The following is a 24183-nucleotide window of genomic DNA, read 5'->3' on the forward strand; positions in this document are numbered from 1 at the left end:
GTGCAACTTCAGCACAATTGATAATAACTATAGCAACGGCCTTTAAAGGCCTACTGAAATGAGATGTTCTTATTCAAACGGGGATAGCAGGTCCATTCTATGTGTCATACTTGATCATTTCGCGATATTGCCATATTTTTGCTGAAAGGATTTAGCAGAGAACATCCACGATAAAGTTTGCAACTTTTGGTCGCTAATAAAAAAGCCTTGCCTGTACCGGAAGTAGCAGACGATGTGCGCGTGACGTCACGGGTTGTGGAGCTCCTCACATCTGAACATTGTTTACAATCATGGCCACCAGCAGCTAGAGCGATTCGGACCGATAACGCGACGATTTCCCCATTAATGTGAGCGAGGATGAAAGATTTGTGGATGAGGAAAGTGAGAGTGAAGGACTAGGGAAAAAAAACAAAAACTAGACTGGAGAGCGATTCAGATGTTATTAGACACATTTACTAGGATAATTCTGGAAAATCCCTTATCTGCTTATTGTGTTACTAGTGTTTTAGTGAAAGTCGGAGGGGTGTGGCCACAGATGTGGTGACCGCCAGTGTCTCTGAGTGAAGCCACATTTCTCAACGAGGCGAAGCGAAGGCAGCCGTTGGGGCCGGGCTGAGGTTGTTTTTTTTCCCCCTCCTCCACGGTGGAAGCATCCCACGTTCGGAGGCGGCCGGTCGGAGGAGGCAAGAGAGTCCGCAGCTGCCTCTTTGACAGGGTTAGCCTGTTTAAGATAGCTTTCTACCACGCTATCATTTCCATGCTAACATTTAACAAGTGTCACATACCAAGTTAACAGTTGCCAAATTAGTTCAAAAAGATACCACGCTAATGTTAGCATGCTAGTAAGCCAACGTTAAGCATGCTTACAGTTAGCTTGTTTCACATTCCAAGTTACAAACCCTGTTTCCATGAGTTGGAAAATTGTGTTAGATGTAAATATAAACAGAATACAATGATTTGCAAATCCTTTTCAACCCATATTCAGTTGAATATGCTACAAAGACAACATATTTGATGTTCAAACTCATATACTTCATTTATTTTTTGCAAATAATAATTAACTTAGAATTTCATGGCTGCAACATGTGCCAAAGTAGTTGGGAAAGGGCATGTTCACTACTTTGTTACATCAACTTTTCTTTTAACAACACTCCACAAACGTTTGGGAACTGAGGAAACTAATTGTTGAAGCTTTGAAAGTGGAATTATATCCTATTTTTGTTGTACGTTTCCGCTGTCGTATTTTATGCTTCATAATGCGCCACACATTTTCCATGAGAGACAGGTCTGAACTGCAGGCGGGCCAGGAAAGTACCCGCACTCTTTTTACAAAGCCACGCTGTTGTAACACGTGCTGAATGTGGCTTGGCATTGTCTTGCTGAAATAAGCAGGGGCGCTTAGATGGCAGCATATGTTGCTCCAAAACCTGTATGTACCTTTCAGCATTAATGGTGCCTTCACAGATGTGTAAGTTACCCATGCCTTGGGCACTAATACACCCCCATACCATCACACATGCTGGCTTTTGAACTTTGCGTCGATAACAGTCTGAATGGTTCGCTTCCCCTTTGGTCTGGGTGACACTATGTCGAATATTCCCAAAAACAATTTGAAATTTGGACTTGTCAGAGCACTTTTCCACTTTGCATCAGTCCATCTTAGATGATCTCGGGTCCAGAGAAGCCGGCGGCGTTTTTGGATGTTGTTGATAAATGGCTTTCGCTTTGCATAGTAGAGCTTTAACTTGCACTTACAGATGTAGCGAGAAATTGTATTTAGTGACAGTAGTTTTCTGAAGTGTTCCTGAGCCCATGTGGTGATATCCTTTAGAGATTGATGTCGGTTTTTGATACAGTGCCATCTGTTGCCAATGTTGGTTTCCGTCCATGCCGCTTACGTGGAGTGATTCTCTGAACCTTTTGATGATATTATGGAGCGTAGATGTTGAAATCCCTAAATTTCTTGCAATTGCACTTTGAGAAACGTTGTTCTTAAACTGTTTGACTATTTGCTCACGCAGTTGTGGACAAAGGGGTGTACCTCGCCCCATCCTTTCTTGTGAAAGACTGAGCATTTTTTGGGGAAGCTGTTTTTATAGCCAATCATGGCACCCACCTGTTCCCAATTAGCCTGCACACCTGTGGGATGTTCCACATAAGTGTTTGATGAGCATTCCTCAACTTTATCAGTATTTATTGCCACCTTTCCCAACTTCTTTGTCACGTGTTGCTGGCATCAAATTCTAAAGTTAATGATTATTTGCACAAAAAAAAAAAAGTTTATCAGTTTGAACATCAAATATGTTGTCTTTGTAGCATATTCAACTGAATATGGCTTGAAAAGGATTTGCAAATCATTGTATTCTGTTTATATTTACATCTAACACAATTTCCCAACTCATATGGAAACGGGGTTTGTATATGGCTGGGGAAAAAGTGTAACATTATCTGAAAAAGTTAGCACTTTAATGCTAAAGTTTGCATGCTAACAGTTTACAAGTGTCATGTACCAAGTTGTATGACTCAGGAGTAAACGGTTGCAAATTTAGCAACCAGGTTATATTACTGTAAGCTAAAAACTAATAATAATGAATTTGATTTATATAGCGCTTTTCTATCAACTAGATACTCAAAGGGCTCGCAGAGAAGTGAGAAGCAGTCATTCATGGTGGTAAGCTACATTTTAGAACTTTCAGCAGCCGAAGTTTGGGACCTTGCATAACAGGTTGCTAAAAGATTCCAGGTCAGGTGGACACGCCCGACAGTTAATTGTCGGGTGGGTGTGTCCGCCCGCACCAAGAAGTCACCAGCTGCTTACCTTTTGTGGCAGTAATTACCTTTTGCAAAGGCTGCATGCACCGCAGACAACAAACAAATCCCAGTAGAGCAGTCAGAAGCACGACGAAGCACTGCAGACAGAAAGGGTGGATATATTTAAAGACCTGAAGGTTCCTGGTTCGATCCCCACCTTCTACCAACCTCGTCATGTCCGTTGTGTCCTTGAGCAAGACACTTCACCCTCGCTCCTGATGGGGCCTTGCATGGCAGCTCCCGCCATCAGTGTGTGTGAATGGGTGAATAGTGCTTTGAGTACCTTGAAGGTAGAAAAGGGCTATACAAGTATAACACATTTAAGACATGTGTGCACACACCTTTGTCTTATTAGTCAACATTCTCCCCTTTTAATTGTTTTTCTTTTTTAAATGTACCACCAGTCGCTGACAAGTTAGCTACGGGCCGCAAATGGCTGATAGGATTAATGAGTAGGGATCTATCTGTGTTTTTAGGTATTGGTCCCAAGGGGACTGTTAAAAATCTGGACTACAGATAGAATAGAAAGTACTTTATTGATCACTGGGGGAAATTCAGCACCACAATTCGAAAACAATAAACACTTAGGTATTTTTTTTACATGTGAATAACAAAAATGCAGTCTATTATACATAATCATTCACATGTCAACATTATACACTCTATATTACAACATTATTCACATGTGAATAACAAAAATACTGTCTATTATACAGCATTATTCACATGTGAATAGTATAAATACAGTCTATTATACAGCATTATTCACGTGTGTGTAAGATAAATACAGTCTATTATACAGCATTATTCACATGTGAAAAATATAAATGCAGTCTATTATACAGCATTATTCACATGTGAATAACATACAGTCTATTATGCAGCATTATTCACATGTGAATAACAAAAATAGTCTATTATACAGCATTATTCACATGTGAATAACAAAAATACTGTCTATTGTACAGTATTATTCACATGTGAATAATATAAACAGTCTAATATACAGTATTATTCACATGTGAATAATATAAACAGTCTAATATACAGCATTATTCACTTGTGAATATTATAAATACAGTCTATTATACAGCATTATTCACTTGTGAATATTATAAATACAGTCTATTATACAGCATTATTCACATGTGAATAATATATAGTCCAATATACAGCATTATTCACGTGTGTGTAAGATAAATACAGTCTATTATACAGCATTATTCACATGTGAAAAATAGAAACAGTCTTTTATACAGCATTATTCACATGTGAAAAATATAAATGCAGTCTATTATACAGCATTATTCACATGTGAATAACATACAGTCTATTATACAGCATTATTCACATGTGAATAACATACAGTCTATTATACAGCATTATTCACATGTGAATAACAAAAATACTGTCTATTGTACAGTATTATTCACATGTGAATAATATAAACAGTCTAATATACAGTATTATTCACATGTGAATAATATAAACAGTCTAATATACAGCATTATTCACTTGTGAATATTATAAATACAGTCTATTATACAGCATTATTCACTTGTGAATATTATAAATACAGTCTATTATACAGCATTATTCACATGTGAATAATATATAGTCCAATATACAGCATTATTCACTTGTGAATAATATAGTCTATTATACAACATTATTCACATGTGAATAATATAGTCTATTGTACAGCATTATTCACACGTTAAAAATATACAGTCAAACTCATACAGCATTATTCACATGTGAATAATATAAATACAGTCTATTATACAGCATCATTCACATGTGAATAATATAAATACAGTCTATTATACAGCATCATTCACATGTGAATAATATAAATACAGTCTATTATACAGCATCATTCACATGTGAATAATATAAATACAGTCTATTATACAGCATCATTCACATGTGAATAATATAAATACAGTCTATTATACAGCATCATTCACATGTGAATAATATAAATACAGTCTATTATACAACATTATTCACATGTGAATAATATAAATACAGTCTATTATACAGCATTATTCACATGTGAATAATAGAAATACAGTCTATTATACAACATTATTCACATGTGAATAATATAAATACAGTCTATTATACAGCATTATTCACATGTGAATAATACGAGGATTTGATAATCAGCTTGGTATAATGACAAATAAGGAAACAACACCACACAAAAGTTTGTAGCACAAGAGTATTTCCTCCTCAAAAGACCCTCAAAGTCCTGTGTCAAGTGACCAAGTAAATCCAGGGGCCAATATTCATGCACTCCAAAAAGTGAAAAGTTGAAGTAATATGATAATCCATACAGTCGCTCAGAAGCAGGATAACATTCACTGACAGGTCTCCAGTCGCCAAGTTTACGTGACATCAAAACACATCTTGCTTAACTATACACCAACCTAATAAGCTAATTGATTGTATGCATTTTAGATATACATGATGACATGATGTACATACAGTACCATGTCTAATGTATGTGATCTGCCTACATAAATATCATTTCCACCTGAGTGTAATTGTAATGACTGTGATGGATCTGTGTGGTCTTCACTAAAACTTGCACTGCAAACATAGTTGACTTGTTCAGGACTTAAAAAGCAGGTGTTGATGAAAGACTTCCCTGCTGTGAGACGATAACATCTTGTGCCAATTTAAATAGTCAAAAAAACGGAAAATAACAGAGCTGAGACCCGACGTTTGTAATGTGTTGAAAATGAAAATGGCGGGTGTGTTACCTCGGCAACGTCACATTCTGACGTCATCGCGATAAACAGAAAGGCGTTTAATTCGCCAAAATTCACCCATTTAGAGTTCGGAAATCGGTTAAAAAAATAGATGGTCTTTTTTCTGCACCATCAAGGTATATATTGACGCTTACATAAGTCTGCATCACAACAAAATGAGGCATAATAACGTGTTCATTCCACCACTGTATATACCGGTATCGGTTGATATCGGAATCGGTAATTAAGAGTTGGACAATATCGGAATATCGGACATCTCTAGTGACAATCATTGGTACTTTTAATTTTAAAGAAACTTGTTCAAAACTGGTTAGTTAAGCTCCTTCTAAATGTGTGGAAATGGCCTAAAAAACTATTTAGAAAAAAGCATTTTTATAAACAAAAATGCATCTTATTAGGGTCCTTGGCCAAGGACCCTATGGAAACTGCTGTGTTTTATTATTATTCCGCACCTACGCGCTGTAATTTGACCGCCTTAACATGCTTCAAAACTCACCAAATTTGACACACACGTCGGTATAGCAAACCTTCCCAACATATTAAGCAACCAATCCCCCAAAATGAAAATTGCGCTCTAGCGCCCCGTAGGAAAAAATTACAGACAAAACTGCATGTAACTTCTGTTAGGAATGTCATAGCAACATGAAACAAAAACTCCTATGTAGGTCTGACTTAGACCCAATTTTCATACACTCACTTCTTTCAGCAAAAATCTACAGGAAGTTGGCAAAAACCCCTTCAAAATAAATTTTTCGCAAAAAATGCAATTCTGGCCTCTTTGCGCTGTAATTTGACCCCTTTAAAATGCTTCAAAAGTCACCAAACTTGGCGCACACATAAGGACTGGCGAGTATTGCGATCTAATGAAAAAACCAAACCCCAAAGCTCAAAATTGCACTCTAGCGCTATTTTTGAATAAAACACTGAAAAAAACTGCTCCTAGGAAGAAAACACAGACAAAACTGCTTGTAACTTCCGGTAAGAATGTCGGAGAGACATGAAACAAAAACCTCTATGTAGGTCTCGCTTAGACCTACATTTCATAGATTGACAACCCCCAACACAAATCAACAGGAAGTTTGCAATCCCCCCTTCAAAACAAAAGTTTTGTAAAAACCGGTCACCTTTCTTCAAACATTATCTCCTCTGAGTGCGTTTGTTGTTTTGGCTTCAAACTCGCACAGGAGAGAGATTGAACCCTTCTGATTAAAAGTATAGAACAGAGTTTTGATAAGTTCTCAGGTTTTGATTTTACGCGCCTTCAAAGAACCCCTGTGCAAAGTCTCCTAAAAAATGTCATTTTTGCCTCTTTGAGATGTTATTTGACCCCCTTAAAATGCTTCTAAACTCACCAAACTTGACAACCACATCAGGTCTGGCAAAAATTGCGATCTGATGAAAAACTCTAACCTCAAAACTCAAAATTGCGCTCTACCGCCCCCCTAGGAATACAACACGGACAAACTGATCCTAGGAAGAAAACACAGACAAAACTGCTTGTAACTTCCGGTAGGAATGTCAGAGAGACATGAAACAAAAAACACTATGTAGGTCTCACTTAGACCTACATTTTAATAATCAACATACTTTAGCAAAAATCAACAGGAAGTTTGATATTTTCACTTCAATACAACAACTGCATTACTTTCACAATGCATTAGATTCTCAAAATAGTGGCTCCAAGGTGTCTTCTAACGCTTATCCGGCCGTGGGTCTCGGGGGCAGCAGCCAAAGGTGGACCCGACCAACGCTGCTTGCAGCTTTAATTTAAATTTATTTTTTTAGATTTTTGAAAATGACGAATCAATTTAGAATTGCGATTCCGATGCGAATGGTTCTTTGTTCATCTGCCGCCAAAGGTGTGTTTTCCGCCGACTAGGCATCTCTGCACGGTGCCTAGTCTGAAATGATCTCGCCAAGCATCACACGTCTCGGCAGAAGGTCAGAGCAAGGCTCAGATGGCCTTTTTCCAAGCATGCTGAGCTTGTTTGAAGAGGCAGACCCCCGTCCTGCTCCATCAAGATGGAGTCCGCTTGTTTGATGCCTGTTCTATTCTTAGCGCTCCACCTGCTAAATGTATTGTTTATGTCTCTTTCCCTGCAGGTGTCTGCCGTTGAAGCAGGTGTGTTTTCCTGGCGCGTGACCCCAACACATCCCAGGAACTATGAGCGAGCTGGAACAGTTGCTGCAGGAGGCCGAGCAGCTCCGCAGTCACATCCGGGTACGGCGACACGGCGATGGCGGGTCGGCGTGCGTCACGGTCCCAGGCGCCACCGTGACGCACGCCGACCTCCTTTTGACGTTGCGGCACAATGACTGTGATTGACCCGCTGCACGTGTCGCTGGTCCCAGTCAAAGCACGCTTGTTTGTTTGTTTGCAGGATGCCAGGAAGGCGTGCAGCGACTCCACTTTGTCACAGGTAAGGAAACTTTTGCTCTTTTCCAAAGCGGGAATGCAAGTGACGTCCAGTGAAAAATCCAAACCGATACAATATTTAGATGTTTTTTTTTCCTTTTAGTTCTCCCTTTGAGTTTGGCGCGGGACCCAAAAGTAAAATTAAAGCTGGAAGCTGCGTTGGTCGGGTCCGCCTTTGGCCGCTGCCAAGCCCTGGTCTAAGTCAGACATACATAGAGGTCTTTGTTACCTTCTAGGCCAAAAATCAACAGGAAGTTGGAAAAAAAAACCCTTCAAAACAAAATTTTTGCAAAAAATTCAATTTTTGCCTCTTTGAGCTGAAATTTGACCCCATTGAAATGCTTCAAAACTCACCAAACTTGGCACACACATTAGGACTGGTAGAAATTGTGATCTAATGAAAAAAAACCCCCAAAAAACTCAAAATTGCACTCTTCCGCTCTTGCGCAATTTTTGATCAAAACACAGCAAAAACTGCTTCGAGGAAGAAAACACAGACAAAACTGCTTGTAATGCCGGGGATGCCGGAAAGACATGAAACAAAAACTTCTATGTAGGTCTCACTTAGACCTACATTTAGATAATTGATATCCTTCGGCAGAAATAAACAGGAAGTTAAAAATTACCCCTTCAAAATAAAAGTTTTGTAAAAATCCGTCACCTTTTTCAAACATAAACTCCTCCGAGTGCGTTTGTCGTTACGGCTTCAAGCTCGCACAGGAAAGAGATTGAACCCTTTTGATCAAAACTATCCAACAAAGTTTTGATTACTGCTCCGGTTTTGATTTTACGCGCCTTCAAAGAACCCCTGCGCAAAGTTTCCTAAGAAATGTCATTTTTGCCTCTTTGAACTGTAATTTGACCCCCTTAAAATGCTTCAAAGTGCAAGTTAAAGCTCTACTATGCAAAGCGAAAGCCATTTATCAACAACATCCAGAAACGCCGATCTGTAATTTGACCCCCTTAACATGCTTCAAAACTCACCAAATTTTACACACACATCAGGACTGGCGAAAATTGCCATCTAATAAAAAACCAAACCCCAAAAGTCGAAATTGCGCTCTAGCGCCCCCTAGGAAAAAAAACAGACAAAACTGCTTGTAACTTGTGTTAGGAATGTCGTAGAGACATGAAACAAAGACCTCTATGTAGGTCTGACTTAGACCAGGGCTTGGCAGCGGCCAAAGGCGGACCCGACCAACGCTGCTTGCAGCTTTAATTTAATTTGGCCCTTGAGGCAATATCAATTTAGCATTAGAGTTGGCCCACCGGTGTTCTACAGCGTCGGTGCCGCTGTAACACCGCATTCACCGCTAATACTCATACTTGCCAACCCTTCCTAATTTTCCCCGGTAGACTCCTGAAGTTCAGTGCCCCTCCCGAAAATCTCCCGTGGCAACCATTCTCCCGAATTTTTACAGATTTCCACCTGGACAACTATATTGGGGGCGTGCATTTAGTCACTCTACAACCTGTCGTCACGTCCGCTATTCCTCCATACTAACAGTGTGTCACATAATATTTGTGGCTTTTACACTCACACACACGCACAAGTAAATGCAAAGCATACTTGTTCAACAGCCATACAGGTAACACTGAGGGTGGCCGTATAAACAACTTTAGCACTGTTACAAATATGCGCCACACTGTGAACCCACACCAAAGAAGAATGACAAACACATTTCGGGTGAACATCCACACCGTAACACAACAGAACAAATACCCAGAACCCCTTGCAGCACTAACTCTTCTGGGAAACTTCAAGCAAACTGAGCAATAATTAACGTTTCATTCATGCATTTTCTCTTGCTACTTCAAGGCTTGAATGTTTGGTTCATTCATTATTTTCAAATGTATTATTATCCTGTGGGAAAAATTTGATATTTACCTCAGAAGATTGCAAATAGAAAAAAGGCATAACATTTTTATTTAAATTTTATTTGATAAGCCATTGATATTTTTTTTATTATTATTATTATTATTATTTGAAACTGGATTTTGCATGTCACTAAAGTTATATAAGCCTTGCTTGTTCAATATTTAATGCAAAACTTGTTTGGGTCCCTATTAAAAGGTTAATTTGTTCAACCTAAAGGGGAAGTGAACTTTTTGGGGGGAATTGTGCCTAACATTCACAATCATTATGAAAGATGTTATTTTTTTCAATGTATTGTAAATATTCAATAAATGCAATCAAAAGTCTGCTATTAGGAGCCGCTGTATTCCGCCTATAAAGCCCTTAAAAAACACCCAAACACCTCCATTAAGGTTTTATATACATGATGTAAGTATATATGTCATGTAGTAACATTCAGAACAACATGTAATATATACAAACCCCATTTCCATATGAGTTGGGAAATTGTGTTAGATGTAAATATAAACAGAATACAATGATTTGCAAATCATTTTCAAGCCATATTCAGTTGAATATGCTACAAAGACAACATATTTGATGTTCAAACTCATAAACTTTATTTTTTTTTTGCAAATAATCATTAACTTTAGAATTTGATGCCAGCAACACGTGACAAAGAAGTTGGGAAAGGTGGCAATAAATACTGATAAAGTTGGGGAATGCTCATCAAACACTTATTTGGAACATCCCACAGGTGTGCAGGCTAATTGGGAACAGGTGGGTGCCATGATTGGGTATAAAAGCAGCTTCCATGAAATGCTAAGTCATTCACAAACAAGGATGGGGTGAGGGTCACCACTTTGTAAGCAAATTGTCGAACAGTTTTAGAACAACATTTCTCAACCAGCTATTGCAAGGAATTTAGGGATTTTACCATCTACGCTCCGTAAAATCATCAAAATGTTCAGAGAATCTGGAGAAATCACTCCACGTAAGCGATATTACGGACCTTTGATCCCTCAGGCGGTACCGCATCAAAAACCGACATCAGTGTGTAAAGGATATCACCACATGGGCTCAGGAACACTTCATAAAACTACTCTCAGTAACTACGGTTGGTCACTACATCTGTAAGTGCAAGTTAAAACTCTACTATGCAAAGCCAAACCCATTCATCAACAACACCCTGAAACGCTGCCTGCTTGGCTGGGCCTGAGCTCACCTAAGATTGGACTGATGCAAAGTGGAAAAGTGTTCTGTGGTCTGACGAGTCCACATTTCAAATTATACTTTGAAACTGTGGACGTGGTGTCCTCCGGAACAAAGACGAAAATAACCATTCGGATTGTTATAGGCGCAAAGTTCAAAAGCCAGCATCTGTGATGGTATGGGGGTGTATTAGTCCCCAAGGCATGGGTAACTTACACATCTGTGAAGGCACCATTAATGCTGAATGGTCCATACAGGTTTTGGAGCAACCAAAGCAATGTTATCATAGACGCCCCTGCTTATTTCAGCAAAACAATGCCAAGCCACGTGTTACAACAGCGTGGCTTCATAGTAAAAGATTGGGGGTACTTTCCTGGCCCGCTTGCAGTCCAGACTTGTCTCCCATGGAAAATGTGTGGTGCATTATGAAGCGTAAAATACGACAACGGAGACCCCGGACTGTTGAACGACTGAAGCTCTACATAAAACCAGAATGGGAATTTGCTTCAACAATTAGTTTCCTCAGTTCCCAAACGTTTATTAAGTGTTGTTAAAAGAAAAGGTGATGTAACACAGTGGTGAACATGCCCCTTCCCAACTACTTTGGCTAATGTTGCAGCCATGAAGATCTAAGTTAATTATTAACTGCAACAAAAAATAAAGTTTATGAGTTTGAACATCAAATATGTTGTCTTTGTAGCATATTCAACTGAATATGGGTTGAAAAGGATTTGCAAATCATTGTATTCTGTTTATATTTACATCTAACACAATTTCCCAACTCATATGGAAACAGGGTTTGTAAATGATGTAAGTATATATGTCATGTAGTAACATTTATTATAATATGTTAGATTTCTGATATAATGTATAATCTGCTGACTCTCCTTCCTGTCCTGTGGCAGATCACAGCTGGCCTGGGCCCGGTGAACAAGATACAGATGCGGACCCGGCGCACTCTGAGGGGCCACCTGGCCAAGATCTATGCAATGCACTGGGGGAGTAACTCCAGGTAGTGTCCTCACCTCCAGGAAAACTCTCCTTTTTTCCCCTTCATATGTCTTTACCCTTTTCTACCCAAAAAGCGCTGAGTTCCTTCACTACAAACGTGCTGTAAAACAAGAGATCGAACGATGTGTGTTTTTTCAGGGTTGATATCGATGCCGATCATTAATAGTCAAATATGTTTAAGTGATATTTTACATCAGTAAACACTCGGATAAGGTTTTAAGTTGTTTTTCAACTTAGGAAAGGTGGGACCAGTATTCAAACGATCAATCAATCAAACAGTGTTTACTTATATAGCCCTAAATCCCGAGTGTCTCAATGGGACAAAAACATTGTCTAAGGATCTGCAAAATTTTTCCCTCTTTTTCCACTTCTTAATCAGCATTTCAATGCTGCTGATTGGCATTCTCAAATCCTTGGATATCTTTTTATACCCCTTTCCTGTTTTATACAGTTCACTTACCTTTGCTCGCAGATCCTTTGACAATTCCTTTGCCTTCCCCATGGACTCAGAATCCAGAAACATCTGTGCAGCACTGGACAAAAGATGCAAGGGTCTGTCAGAAGCCTAGAAACTACCTGACCTTTTATACACACACACACACACATTACAAACAAACAGGTCACAGGTGAGGATTGGAACATTGATTCAAACCTGTTTGTGTCGACTTTTCTGCATGTTATCAGATCTAAGTCACTGGGGTGTGTAAACTTCTGATCAGGGTCATTTGGGTACTTTCTTTTGTCACTTGGATTTAAAAAGAGTAAACAGTTCTTTGTCAATAAATAGCTTCACACGACCACTAAGCATATTCTCTGAAGAATGGCCAAAAAAATCATGAATTCTCCCCAGGTATGCAAATTTATGAGCTGATTAATCGGTCGATCTCTAGTAAAAAGACTGGTTTGTTTTGTATTTTCACCCTCAGAGAGAAGTATTAGTGAAATAGTAAATGTCAGGTATCGTGTGTAATATTTACTCCAGCTGCATACCTTTTTGTCTTATGTTTACCTGTGTAAGTCTCTCTCTATATACAAACCCTGTTTCCATATGAGTTGGGAAATTGTGTTAGATGTAAATATAAACAGAATACAATGATTTGCAAATCCTTTTCAACCCATATTCAGTTGAATGCACTGCTAAGACAACATATTTGATGTTCAAACTCATAAACTTAATTTTTTTTGCAAATAATAATTATGGCTGCAACATGTGCCAAAGTAGTTGGGAAAGGGCATGTTCACCACTGTGTTACATCACCTTTTCTTTTAACAACACTCAATAAACATTTGAGAACTGAGGAAACTAATTGTTGAAGCTTTGAAAGTGGAATTCTTTTCCATTCTTGTTTTATGTAGAGCTTCAGTCCTTCAACAGTCCGGGGTCTCCGCTGTCCTATTTTACGCTTCATAATGCGCCACACATTTTCCATGGGAGACAGGTCTGGACTACAGGCGGGCCAGGAAAGTACCAGCACTCTTTTTTTTACGAAGCCACGCTGTTGTAACACATGCTGAATGTGTCTTGGCATTGTCTTGCTGAAATAAGCAGGGGCGTCCATGAAAAAGATGGCACTTAGATGGCAAAACCTGTATGTACTTTTCAGCATTAATGGTGCCTTCACAGACGTGTAAGTTACCCATGCCTTGGGCACTAATGCACCCCCATACCATCACAGATGCTGGCTTTTGAACTTTGCGTCGATAACAGCCTGGATAGTTCGCTTCCCCTTTGGTCCGGATGACACTATGTCGAATATTTCCAAAAACGATTTGAAATGTGGACTCGTCAGACCACAGAACACTTTTCCACTTTGCATCAGTCCGTCTTAGATGATCTCGGGCCCAGAGAAGCCGGCGGCGTTTCTGGATGTTGTTGATTAATGGCTTTCGCTTTGCATAGTAGAGCTTTAACTTGCACTTAAAGATGTAGCGACCAACGTTATTTAGTGACGGTGGTTTTCTGAAGTGTTCCTGAGCCTATGTGGTGATATCCTTTAGAGATTGATGTCGGTTTTTGATACAGTGCCGTCTGAAGGCTCGAAAGTCACGGTCATTCAATGTTGGTTTCCGTCCATGCCGCTTACGTGGAGTGATTTCTCCAGATTCTCTGAACCTTTTGATGATATTATGGAGCGTGGATGTTGAAATCCCTGAATTTCTTGCAATTGCACTTTGAGAAAGGTTGTTCTTAAACTGTTTGACTATTTGCTCAGGCAGTTGTGGACAAAGGGGTGTACCTCGCCCCATCCTTTCTTGTGAAAGACTGAGCATTTTTTGGGAAGCTGTTTTTATACCCAATCATGGCACCCACCTGTTCCCAATTAGCCTGCACACCTGTGGGATGTTCCAAATAAGTGTTTGATGAGCATTCCTCAACTTTATCAGTATTTATTGCCACCTTTCCCAACTTCTTTGTCACATGTCGCTGGCATAAAATTCTAAAGTTAATGATTATTTGCACACAAAAAATAAAGTTTATGAGTTTGAACATCAAATATGTTGTCTTTGTAGCATATTCAACTGAATATGGGTTGAAAAGGATTTGCAAATCATTGTATTCTGTTTATATTTACATCTAACACAATTTCCCAACTCATATGGAAACAGGGTTAGTAAGTTGTATACGTGTAAATCTATCTCTGTATGTAAGATGTTTACCTGTGTTAATCTCTCTTTGTCTCCCAATGTGATGCACTGGGCCAGTGACTGCAGTCCCAGGTGTGGGACTATACTGCTTCTACCTTTACTACTAATACTATTATTATTACTACTACCACCCCACCACCTCTACTAATAAGACTAATACCACCATTAGTGACCTCCACGTCTACGTCAAGTGTTAGTGTAGCAACTATTTTGCCTGGGGGGGCCAAATTTAGAGGAAAAAAAATGTGTCATTGTATATTTTAGGAACACTAAAACAAAATCTCAAATTAATGTCTAATTGAAAATAGGGCTGGGCGATATGGCCATTTATTAATATCTCGATATTTTTAGGCCATGTCACGATAAACCATAAATATCTCCATATTTTACCTTAGCTTTGAATGAACACTTGATGCATATAATCACAGCAGTATGATGATTCTATGTGTCTACTTTTAAACTTTCATGCAGAGAGGGAAAATCACAACTAAAAGTGTATTTATTAAACAGTTATTAAGCAGTGGCACAAACATTCATGTCATTTCCAAAACAGAAAGTGCAAGATTGTCAGAGACATTTTAAAACAAGCTATGAGTGCACTTTTTGTGCATGATGTCACTAAGATGACATATCAAAACAACACTAAATTAAAGTGCACTTTTTGTGCAGAACGCCACTACAATAGTTTAAAACTAATAAAGTGCACTTTTGTGCATGATGTCAGAAAAATGTCAAATAAAAATGAGCTGCATAATAAGAAATCAAATAGTGTTTGTCCTTCACTATGTGGTAGGTTCCTGCGGACGTTATAACTATTTTTTTCGTACGGTGTTGATGTTGAAATGGTTGCTTCGGCATTTTGTGGGTGTGGCACCAAACAGAGATATTGACATGCTGTTTCAAGCACTCTTCATTCTCTAGCCCAGTGGTTCTCAACCTTTTTTCAGTGATGTACCCCCTGTGAACTTTTTTTTTAATTCAAGTACCCCCTAATCAGAGCAAAGCATTTTTGGTTGAAAACAAGAGATAAAGAAGTAAAATACAGCACTATGTCATCAGTTTATGATTTATTAAATTGCATAAAAGTGCAAAATATTGCTCATTTGTTGTGGTCTTTCTTGAACTATTTGGAAAAAAAGATATGAAAATGACTAAAAAACTGTTTCTGATTTATTAAATTACATAAAAGTGCAAAATATTGCTCATTTGTAGTGGTCTTTCTTGAACTATTTGGAAAAAAAGATATAAAAATAACTAAGACAGTTTCTGATTTATTAAATTACATAAAAGTGCAAAAATTGCTCATTTGTAGTGGTCTTTCTTGAACTATTTGGAAAAAAAAGATACAAAAATAACTAAAAACAGTTTCTGATTTATTAAATTACATAAAAGTGCAAAATATTGCTCATTTGTAGTGGTCTTTCTTGAACTATTTGGGAAAAAAGATATAAAAATAACTAAAAGACAGTTTCTGATTTATTAAATTACATAAAAGTGCAAAATATTGCTCATTTGTAGTGGTCTTTCTTGAACTATTTGGAAAAAAATAACTAAAAACTTGTTGAAAAATAAACAAGTGATTCGATTATAAATAAAGATTTCTCCACATAGAAGTAATCATCAACTTAAAGTGCCCTCTTTGGGGATTGTAATAGAGATTCATCTGGATTCATCAACTTCATTCTAAACATTTCTTCACAAAAAAAGAAATCATTAATTTATGGAACATCCATCCATCCTTTTTTCTACAGCTTATTCCCTTTTGGGGTCGCTGGCTCCTATCTTAGCTACATGTCCACAAAAAATCTAGCTGTCAACACTGCATATTGCATTGTTCTATTTTTTCACAGTTTATGAACTTACATTCATATTTTGTTGAAGTATTATTCAATAAATATATTTATAAAATATTTTTGAATTGTTGCTATTTTTAGAATATTTTTTAAAAGATCTCACGTACCCCTTGGCATACCTTCAAGTACCCCCATTTAAGAACCACTGTTCTAGCGGGGGACTTTTCAAATGATGCTACATATTAGCAGTGCTGCTACTTTTTGTAGCAACGCTTTTGCCGCATACTTGTTGAACATCTTCCCGCTTGAAGCCGAAACACCGCCAGACGATGGACCCCCTGCTGTTTTTCTTGGGCACATTCTAGTGGGCACATTTAGAACAGCAGTTTCTTTCATTCAAAAATTTCAGGTTCATTTTTATACCTCGCAAACTCAGAATAAACCTGTTCGCGGGCCGTACGTTTGACACCCGTGTGTTAGAGTGTCCGCCCTGAGATGGGTAGGTTGTGAGTCATACCAAAGACTATAAAAACAGGACCCATTACCTCCCTGCTTGGAACTCTGCATCAAGGCTTGGAATTGGGGGTTAAATCACCAAAAATGATTCCTGGGTGCGGCCACCTGTGCTGCTCACTGCTCCCCTCACTTCCCAGAGGTTAAACAAGGGGATGGGTCGAATCCAGAGGACATATTCCACCACACCTAGTGTGTGTGTGTGTGACAATCATTGCTACTTTTACTATGAAAATGATCCCCAGGCCACAGTATGGACTTCTTTTGACAAGAACAAGAAAGTTTGATCACATTACGCCTATACTGGCTCACCTGCACTGGCTTCCTGTGCACTTAAGATGTGACTTTAAGGTTTTACTACTTACGTATAAAATACTACACGGTCTAGCTCCATTCTATCTTGCCGATTGTATTGTACCATATGTCCCGGCAAGAAATCTGCGTTCAAAGGACTCCGGCTTATTAGTGATTCCCAAAGCCCAAAAAAAGTCTGCGGGCTATAGAGCGTTTTCCGTTCGGGCTCCAGTACTCTGGAATGCCCTCCCGGTAACAGTTCGAGATGCTACCTCAGTAGAAGCATTTAAGTCTCATCTTAAAACTCATCTGTATACTCTAGCCTTTAAATAGACCTCCTTTTTAGACCAGTTGATCTGCCGCTTCTTTTCTTTCTCCTATGTCCCCCTCTCCCTTGTGGAGGGGGTCCGGTCCGATGACCATGGATGAAGTACTGACTGTCCAGAGTCGAGACCCAGGATGGACCGCTCGTCGGGACCCAGGATGGACCGCTCGCCTGTATCGGTTGGGGACATCTCTACGCTGCTGATCCGCTTGAGATGGTTTCCTGTGGACGGGACTCTCACTGCTGTGTTGGAGCCACTATGGATTGAACTTTCACAGTATCATGTTAGACCCGCTCGACATCCATTGCTTTCGGTCCCCTAGAGGGGGGGGGTTGCCCACATCTGAGGTCCTCTCCAAGGTTTCTCATAGTCAGCATTGTCACTGGCGTCCCACTGGATGTGAATTCTCCCTGCCCACTGGGTGTGAGTTTTCCTTGCCCTTTTGTGGGTTCTTCCGAGGATGTTGTAGTCGTAATGATTTGTGCAGTCCTTTGAGACATTTGTGATTTGGGGCTATATAAATAAACATTGATTGATTCTTTCACGTATGAACTCTCATGTCGTGTGTAAACCTCGCTTTGTTCAACATGTGTGGATGTTGTGCAGCGGGAGCAGGAGGCTATTTTGCACACAGCCACTGACATTTGCGCCTCACCGCTTGATGGTAGTGCAACCCCGTGGAGCCACTTCCTGTCCCTAGAGAGCAGGAAAGGTGTGGTCAGGGTGTTTCCACATCTGCATTCTCTATTTTCACATCCTCCTACTCTGGACTGCTCACTTTATTTCTTACCTGCACGATGCTAGTTTACAAACAGTACAGGAGGGACACTCATTTTTAAACCTGGGAATAATGTCTCCATAAAGTACTTTGTCTTACTCAATATATGTTTTATCTTTGCATTTTGACGGGGAATAAAATACATATATTTGATGTAATCGCATAGTTGAACTTGGATATTATCTAACAGAACTGATTGTATAAATCGAATCATTTTCTTTGTTAAAATAGAAATAAAAAAATCGGGGCGGCATAGCTCGGTTGGTAGAGCGGCCGTGCCAGCAACTTGAGGGTTGCAGGTTCGATTCCCGCTTCCGCCATCCTAGTCACTGCCGTTGTGTCCTTGGGCAAGACACTTTACCCACCTGCTCCCAGTGCCACCCACACTGCTTTAAATGTAACTTAGATATTGGGTTTCACTATGTAAAGCGCTTTGAGTCACCAGAGAAAAGCGCTATATAAATATAATTCACTTCACATCTGCTTGATTTATAATTTCAAAGCAACTTAATCATCAAATTGTACTCTGTAAAAATTGTTTTACAGTAACACTGTGAATTATGTGTTTTTGCAGAATTTTACTGTAAATGAAAAAACAGTACCGCTGTTTTTGATAACATTCAGTTTTTTACCGTGAAAAACAAACGGTGGTACAGTAAAAAAAACTTTGGTCCCGTTTTGCCATTTTCAGTAATATACCATACATTTTACTTTTTTTTTTTTTAAGGTAAAAAAGTTGGCAGAATTTTGCCGTAAGAAAACAAGTTTTGTATTTACAGTAACAAAAAAAAATACCATAAATTTGACAGTAAAATTCCTGCGAAATGAGCTGAGTTTTTTACTGTAAAAAAACTGTGGTACCGTTTTGCCATTTTCAGTAATATGGCAAAACGGGACATATATATATATATATATATATATATATATATATATGTATATGTATATATGTATATGTATATATATATGTATATGTATATATGTATATGTATATATATATGTATATGTATATATATATATATATATATGTATATATATATATATATATATATATATGTGTATATGTATATATATGTATATGTATATGTATATATATATATATATATATATATATATATATATATATATATATATATATATATATATATATATATATATATATATATATATATATATATATATATATATATATATATATATATATATATATATATATCCATCCATCCAAGTCGCCACCTCATCGCAGGGCCAACACAGATAGACAGACAACATTCACACTCACATATATATATATATATATATATATATATATATATATATATATATATATATATATATATATATATATATATATATATATATATATATATATATATATATATATATATATATATACTTGCAGTGGTTTTAAAGACTATGAAAGCTCCAAAGGTGACTCTTATTCGCCACATCTTACAAGCGTTTCTTACCATCTTTAAACTAAAAACATGTGTTCTTGTCTCCCGTAATGATTGTGAACAAATTCCCCCAAAAAGTGCAATGGTCCTTTAAGTGAGAAGAAGTTCCAGAGTGTTTACCTGGCCCATGTCTGTGAATCAAACATGCATGCACCATCGCCGCTGGTCTCCTCTGACAAGGCACGCACCTTCATCCTTGTCCTCGCTGTCTTCCAGGCTCCTGGTCAGCGCCTCGCAGGATGGGAAGCTGATCATCTGGGACAGCCACACCACCAACAAGGTCTGAGAGCTCCTCCTTATTCTTTTCAAAGCCCTGGCACAGCAAGTCCTGGTCTTCCTCCCCAGCTCCACGCCATCCCGCTGCGATCCTCCTGGGTGATGACGTGTGCCTACGCCCCCTCCAGCAACTTTGTGGCCTGCGGAGGTCTGGACAACATCTGCTCCATCTACAGCCTGAGAACCCCCGAGGGCAGCGTGCACATCACCCGGGAGCTGGCAGGACACACAGGTGGGCACGCTCAAGGTGGTTGGACTCCCTTTTGCGCCGGGGACTTGGCTGGAGGGGAAAAAACACAACTTTTATTTCTTTTCTTTCATACTTAAAGGCCTACTGAAAACCACTACTAGCGACCACACAGTCTGATAGTTTATATATCAATGATGAAATATCAACATTGCAACACATGACAATACGGTTTACTAAATTGCAATTTTAAATTTCCCGCAAAGTATCCTGTTGACGCGTGCTCGTCATGTCTCAAATTGTACCGGACATTTTTTTTCCAACCTGATCCCAGCTTAAAGTAGTCTGCTTTAATCGCATAATTCCACAGTATTCTGGACATCTGTGTTGCTGAATCTTTTGCAATTTGTTCAATGAATAATGGAGACGTCAAAGAAGAAAGCTGTAGGTGGGAAGCTGTGTATTGCGGCCGCCTTTAGCAACACAAACACAGCCAGTGTTTCCTTGTTTAAATTCCCCGAAGATGACGGCGAAGCTTTACTATGGAACAGTCAAGCAAACATGGTTCCCTACCAGATGTCAACCAGCAGGTTTCGGTGAGAAAATGGTGCTAATAAGTCGGCTCTTACCGTAGACATGAGCAGAGAGCTTGTGTCGTTCCTCCTGCACCAGTCAAAGAAGCAGCTGCGGACTCTCTTGCCTCCTCCCACCGGCCGCCCCTGACTGTTGGAGGCTTCCACCATGGAGGAGGGAAAAAAAATTAAAATCTTAGCCCGGCCCCACTGGCTGCCTTCGCCTCATCGAGAAACGTGGCTACCCTCGGAGACACTGGCGGTCACCACACCCCTCCAACATTCAAGTACCATAATACCATAATAATCTCACTAAAACACTAGCAACACAATAAGCAGATAAAGGATTTTCCAGAATTATCCTAGTAAATCAATCTGCCGTCTAGTTTTTGTTTTTTTTCTAGTCCTTCACTCTCACTTTCCTCATCCACAAATCTTTCATCCTCACTCAAATTAATGGGAAAATCGTCCCTTTCTCGGTCCGAATCGCTCTCGCTGCTGGTGGCCATGATTGTAAACAATGTTCAGATGTGAGGAGCTCCACAACCCGTGACGTCACACGCACATCGTCTGCTACTTCCGGTACAGGCAAGGCTTTTTTATTAGCGACCAAAAGTTGCAAACTTTATCATCGATGTTCTCTACTAAATCTTTTCAGCAAAAATATGGCAATATCGCGAAATGATCAAGTATGACACATAGAATGGACCTGCTATCCCCGTTTAAATAAGAACATCTCATTACAGTAGGCCTTTAATGCTGCCATCATGCACTATATTGCCAAAAATATTTGTCCAGACATCCCAAATGATGACAACTAGGTGTCCTAATCACTTGGCCCGGTGTATCAAATCAAGCACGTATGCATGGAGACTGTTTCTTCAACCATTTGTGAAAGAATGGGCCGCTTTCAGTGATTTCCAGCGTGGAACTGTCATAGGATGCCACCAGCGCAACAAGTCCAGTCGTGAAATTTCCTCTCTCCTAAATATTCCGGAGTCAACTGTCGGCTTTATTAATAAGAAAAGTGAAGAGTTTGGGAACAACAGCAACTCAGCCACCAAGTGGTAGGCCACGTAAACTTGACAGAGGGGGTTCAGGATAGTGCTAAAACCTTCCATTTAGCCCCCAATCCAGAAATCGAAGTTTCTGGATCATCATTTGTCCCAAACTAGTCCTTGTTGCCGCTCATTAAGTCTGCCATGATTAGTAGTCTTGTTGTTGTTGAAGGAAAAGTGAACGTTGTGATGCCTCTGTAAAATTAATAGCCGCATGCTAAAAATGTAAATATTACATGTTATTACGATTGTTAACAGATACTACATATATACTTACAGTGTGTATATAAAACCTTGATGGAGGTGTTTGGATGTTTTTAAAGCACTTTATAGGGGGAATAGAGCTCCATCGTTAGCTGACGTTTGCGAGCATTCAAAAAAGAAAAACATATTCTTGTCTCACATGAGGATTGTGAATGATAAGCAAAATTCCCTCAGTTATCATTATGTGAGACAAAAGTAACAAATGTATTAGGATTTTAGCATTCTAACCTTTAAAAATGGTCTCATTCGAGGTAGATAGCAATGCAGCTAAAGTTAGCAATCAGTTCTACCTCTAAATGACTTAAAAAAATGCATTTAAAAAGCATCAAGAATACTTCATTTATGCAACCTGTATAATAATGAATCTTGTCTTCCTGCAGGTTATTTGTCCTGCTGCCGCTTCCTGAATGACGGTCAGATCCTGAGCAGTTCTGGAGACACCACCTGGTGAGTGGGCAACTCTCTGCTGCCCCCTAGGGGGAGCAGAGAAGGTGCAGTAAAGGATGTAGCGTGGAGGAGCGGGACGGGAGGGTGCTAACATTACACTCGCGTTTTAACAACATGCTTGGTTAGAATATTATGTATTTATGTGTGTATATAATGTATGTGTGTGTGTATGTATATCACACACATATATATAAATATATATATATATATATGTATGTATGTGAGTGTTTATATATATATATATATATGTGTATATGTTTATATATGTATATATATATACATACACATATATACATACATACATATATATATATGTATATATATATGTGTATATATGTGTGTGTATATATGTATGTATATATGTATAGGTTTGTATTTATATGTATATATCTATAGATGTATGTGTATGTATATAACCATCCATCCTTTTTGTACCGCTTGTATGTGTGTGTGTGTGTATATATATATATATATACATATATATGTATATATATGTGTGTATGTGTACACATATATATGTGTATATATATATATATACATATGTATATATGTGTGTGTATATCTATTTGCATATATGTGTATATATATATATGTATATATATGCACATTTGTGTGTATATATACATGTGTGTGTACACATGTATGTATGTATGTACACGTGTATACATATATATGTATATATATCTGTATATTAACATGTGCCTGTGTGTGTGTGTGTGTGTGTGTGTATGAATGTATATACATATATATATAATATATATATACATCCATTTTCTGCCGTTTGTATGTGTTATAAATATATATGTATAAATGTATATATATGTGTGTGTATATATATATATATATATATATATATTTATGTGTATATATGTGTGTATATACACTCACATATATATATATATATATACACACACATATATAATACACACACACGTATATATATATATATATATATATATATATATATATATATATATATATATACACACACAATACGTATGTTTATACATCTATATATGTATATTCCTGTGTGTGTATGTATATATATATATATATATATATATATATATATGTTTGTATATATATATATATATATATATATATATAATACACACACACACGTATATATATATATACACAAACATATATATATATATATATATATATATATATATATATATATATATATATATATATATATGTTTGTGTATATATATATATATATACACACACACATACACCGTATTTCTTTGAATAACTGTCGGGGGCACTAATTGATTTAAAACCTCTTCTCACTCCCGCGCTTACCAAAGGTATGCAGTAAAAATTTGAGTGTGATGTAAGCTTTGACCTTAAATCCTACTGAATATCTCTTAATCTTCTTCCCTTTATGCGATTTCAAATTACCGGTATTGAAATCAGCCTCCTCCATTTTGAAAATGATGACAGGGGAAGTGTCACTCGTGACGTCACAAGTTTGACCATCCGGT

The 24183-nt window shown here is 38.2% G+C and overlaps 1 protein-coding gene and 1 long non-coding RNA gene across 5 annotated transcripts in view; one reads left to right on the forward strand and one right to left on the reverse strand.

Annotated features, from left to right (window-relative positions):
* The window catches only part of LOC133540444 (uncharacterized), a 33015-nt gene extending 10526 nt beyond the window's left edge, over positions 1-22489 (reverse strand). For 2 of the 3 annotated variants that reach the window (XR_009803636.1, XR_009803634.1), the window contains exons 1-5: positions 20982-22489; positions 20078-20445; positions 12546-12618; positions 2980-3094; positions 2838-2909 (exon numbers count right to left, since the gene is read on the reverse strand). This is a non-coding gene — a long non-coding RNA (uncharacterized LOC133540444). Of the gene's footprint in view, positions 1-2837; positions 2910-2979; positions 3113-12545; positions 12619-20077; positions 20446-20981 lie in introns of all 3 variants that reach the window. The other variant, XR_009803635.1, reaches the window with a different exon arrangement.
* Positions 1-24183, forward strand: part of LOC133540443 (guanine nucleotide-binding protein G(I)/G(S)/G(T) subunit beta-1-like) — a 50363-nt gene that overhangs the window by 13340 nt on the left and 12840 nt on the right. For both annotated transcript variants that reach the window (XM_061883050.1, XM_061883048.1), the window contains 6 exons: positions 7695-7812; positions 7973-8011; positions 11980-12086; positions 20106-20169; positions 20235-20397; positions 22627-22693. In XM_061883050.1, the coding sequence (XP_061739034.1) occupies positions 7756-7812; positions 7973-8011; positions 11980-12086; positions 20106-20169; positions 20235-20397; positions 22627-22693 (497 nt within the window). In that variant the 5' untranslated portion in view covers positions 7695-7755. The remainder of the gene's footprint in view (positions 1-7694; positions 7813-7972; positions 8012-11979; positions 12087-20105; positions 20170-20234; positions 20398-22626; positions 22694-24183) is intronic.

This window comes from Nerophis ophidion, linkage group LG22, assembly GCF_033978795.1.
Source record: "Nerophis ophidion isolate RoL-2023_Sa linkage group LG22, RoL_Noph_v1.0, whole genome shotgun sequence".
In the NCBI taxonomy this organism is placed as follows: domain Eukaryota; kingdom Metazoa; phylum Chordata; class Actinopteri; order Syngnathiformes; family Syngnathidae; genus Nerophis; species Nerophis ophidion.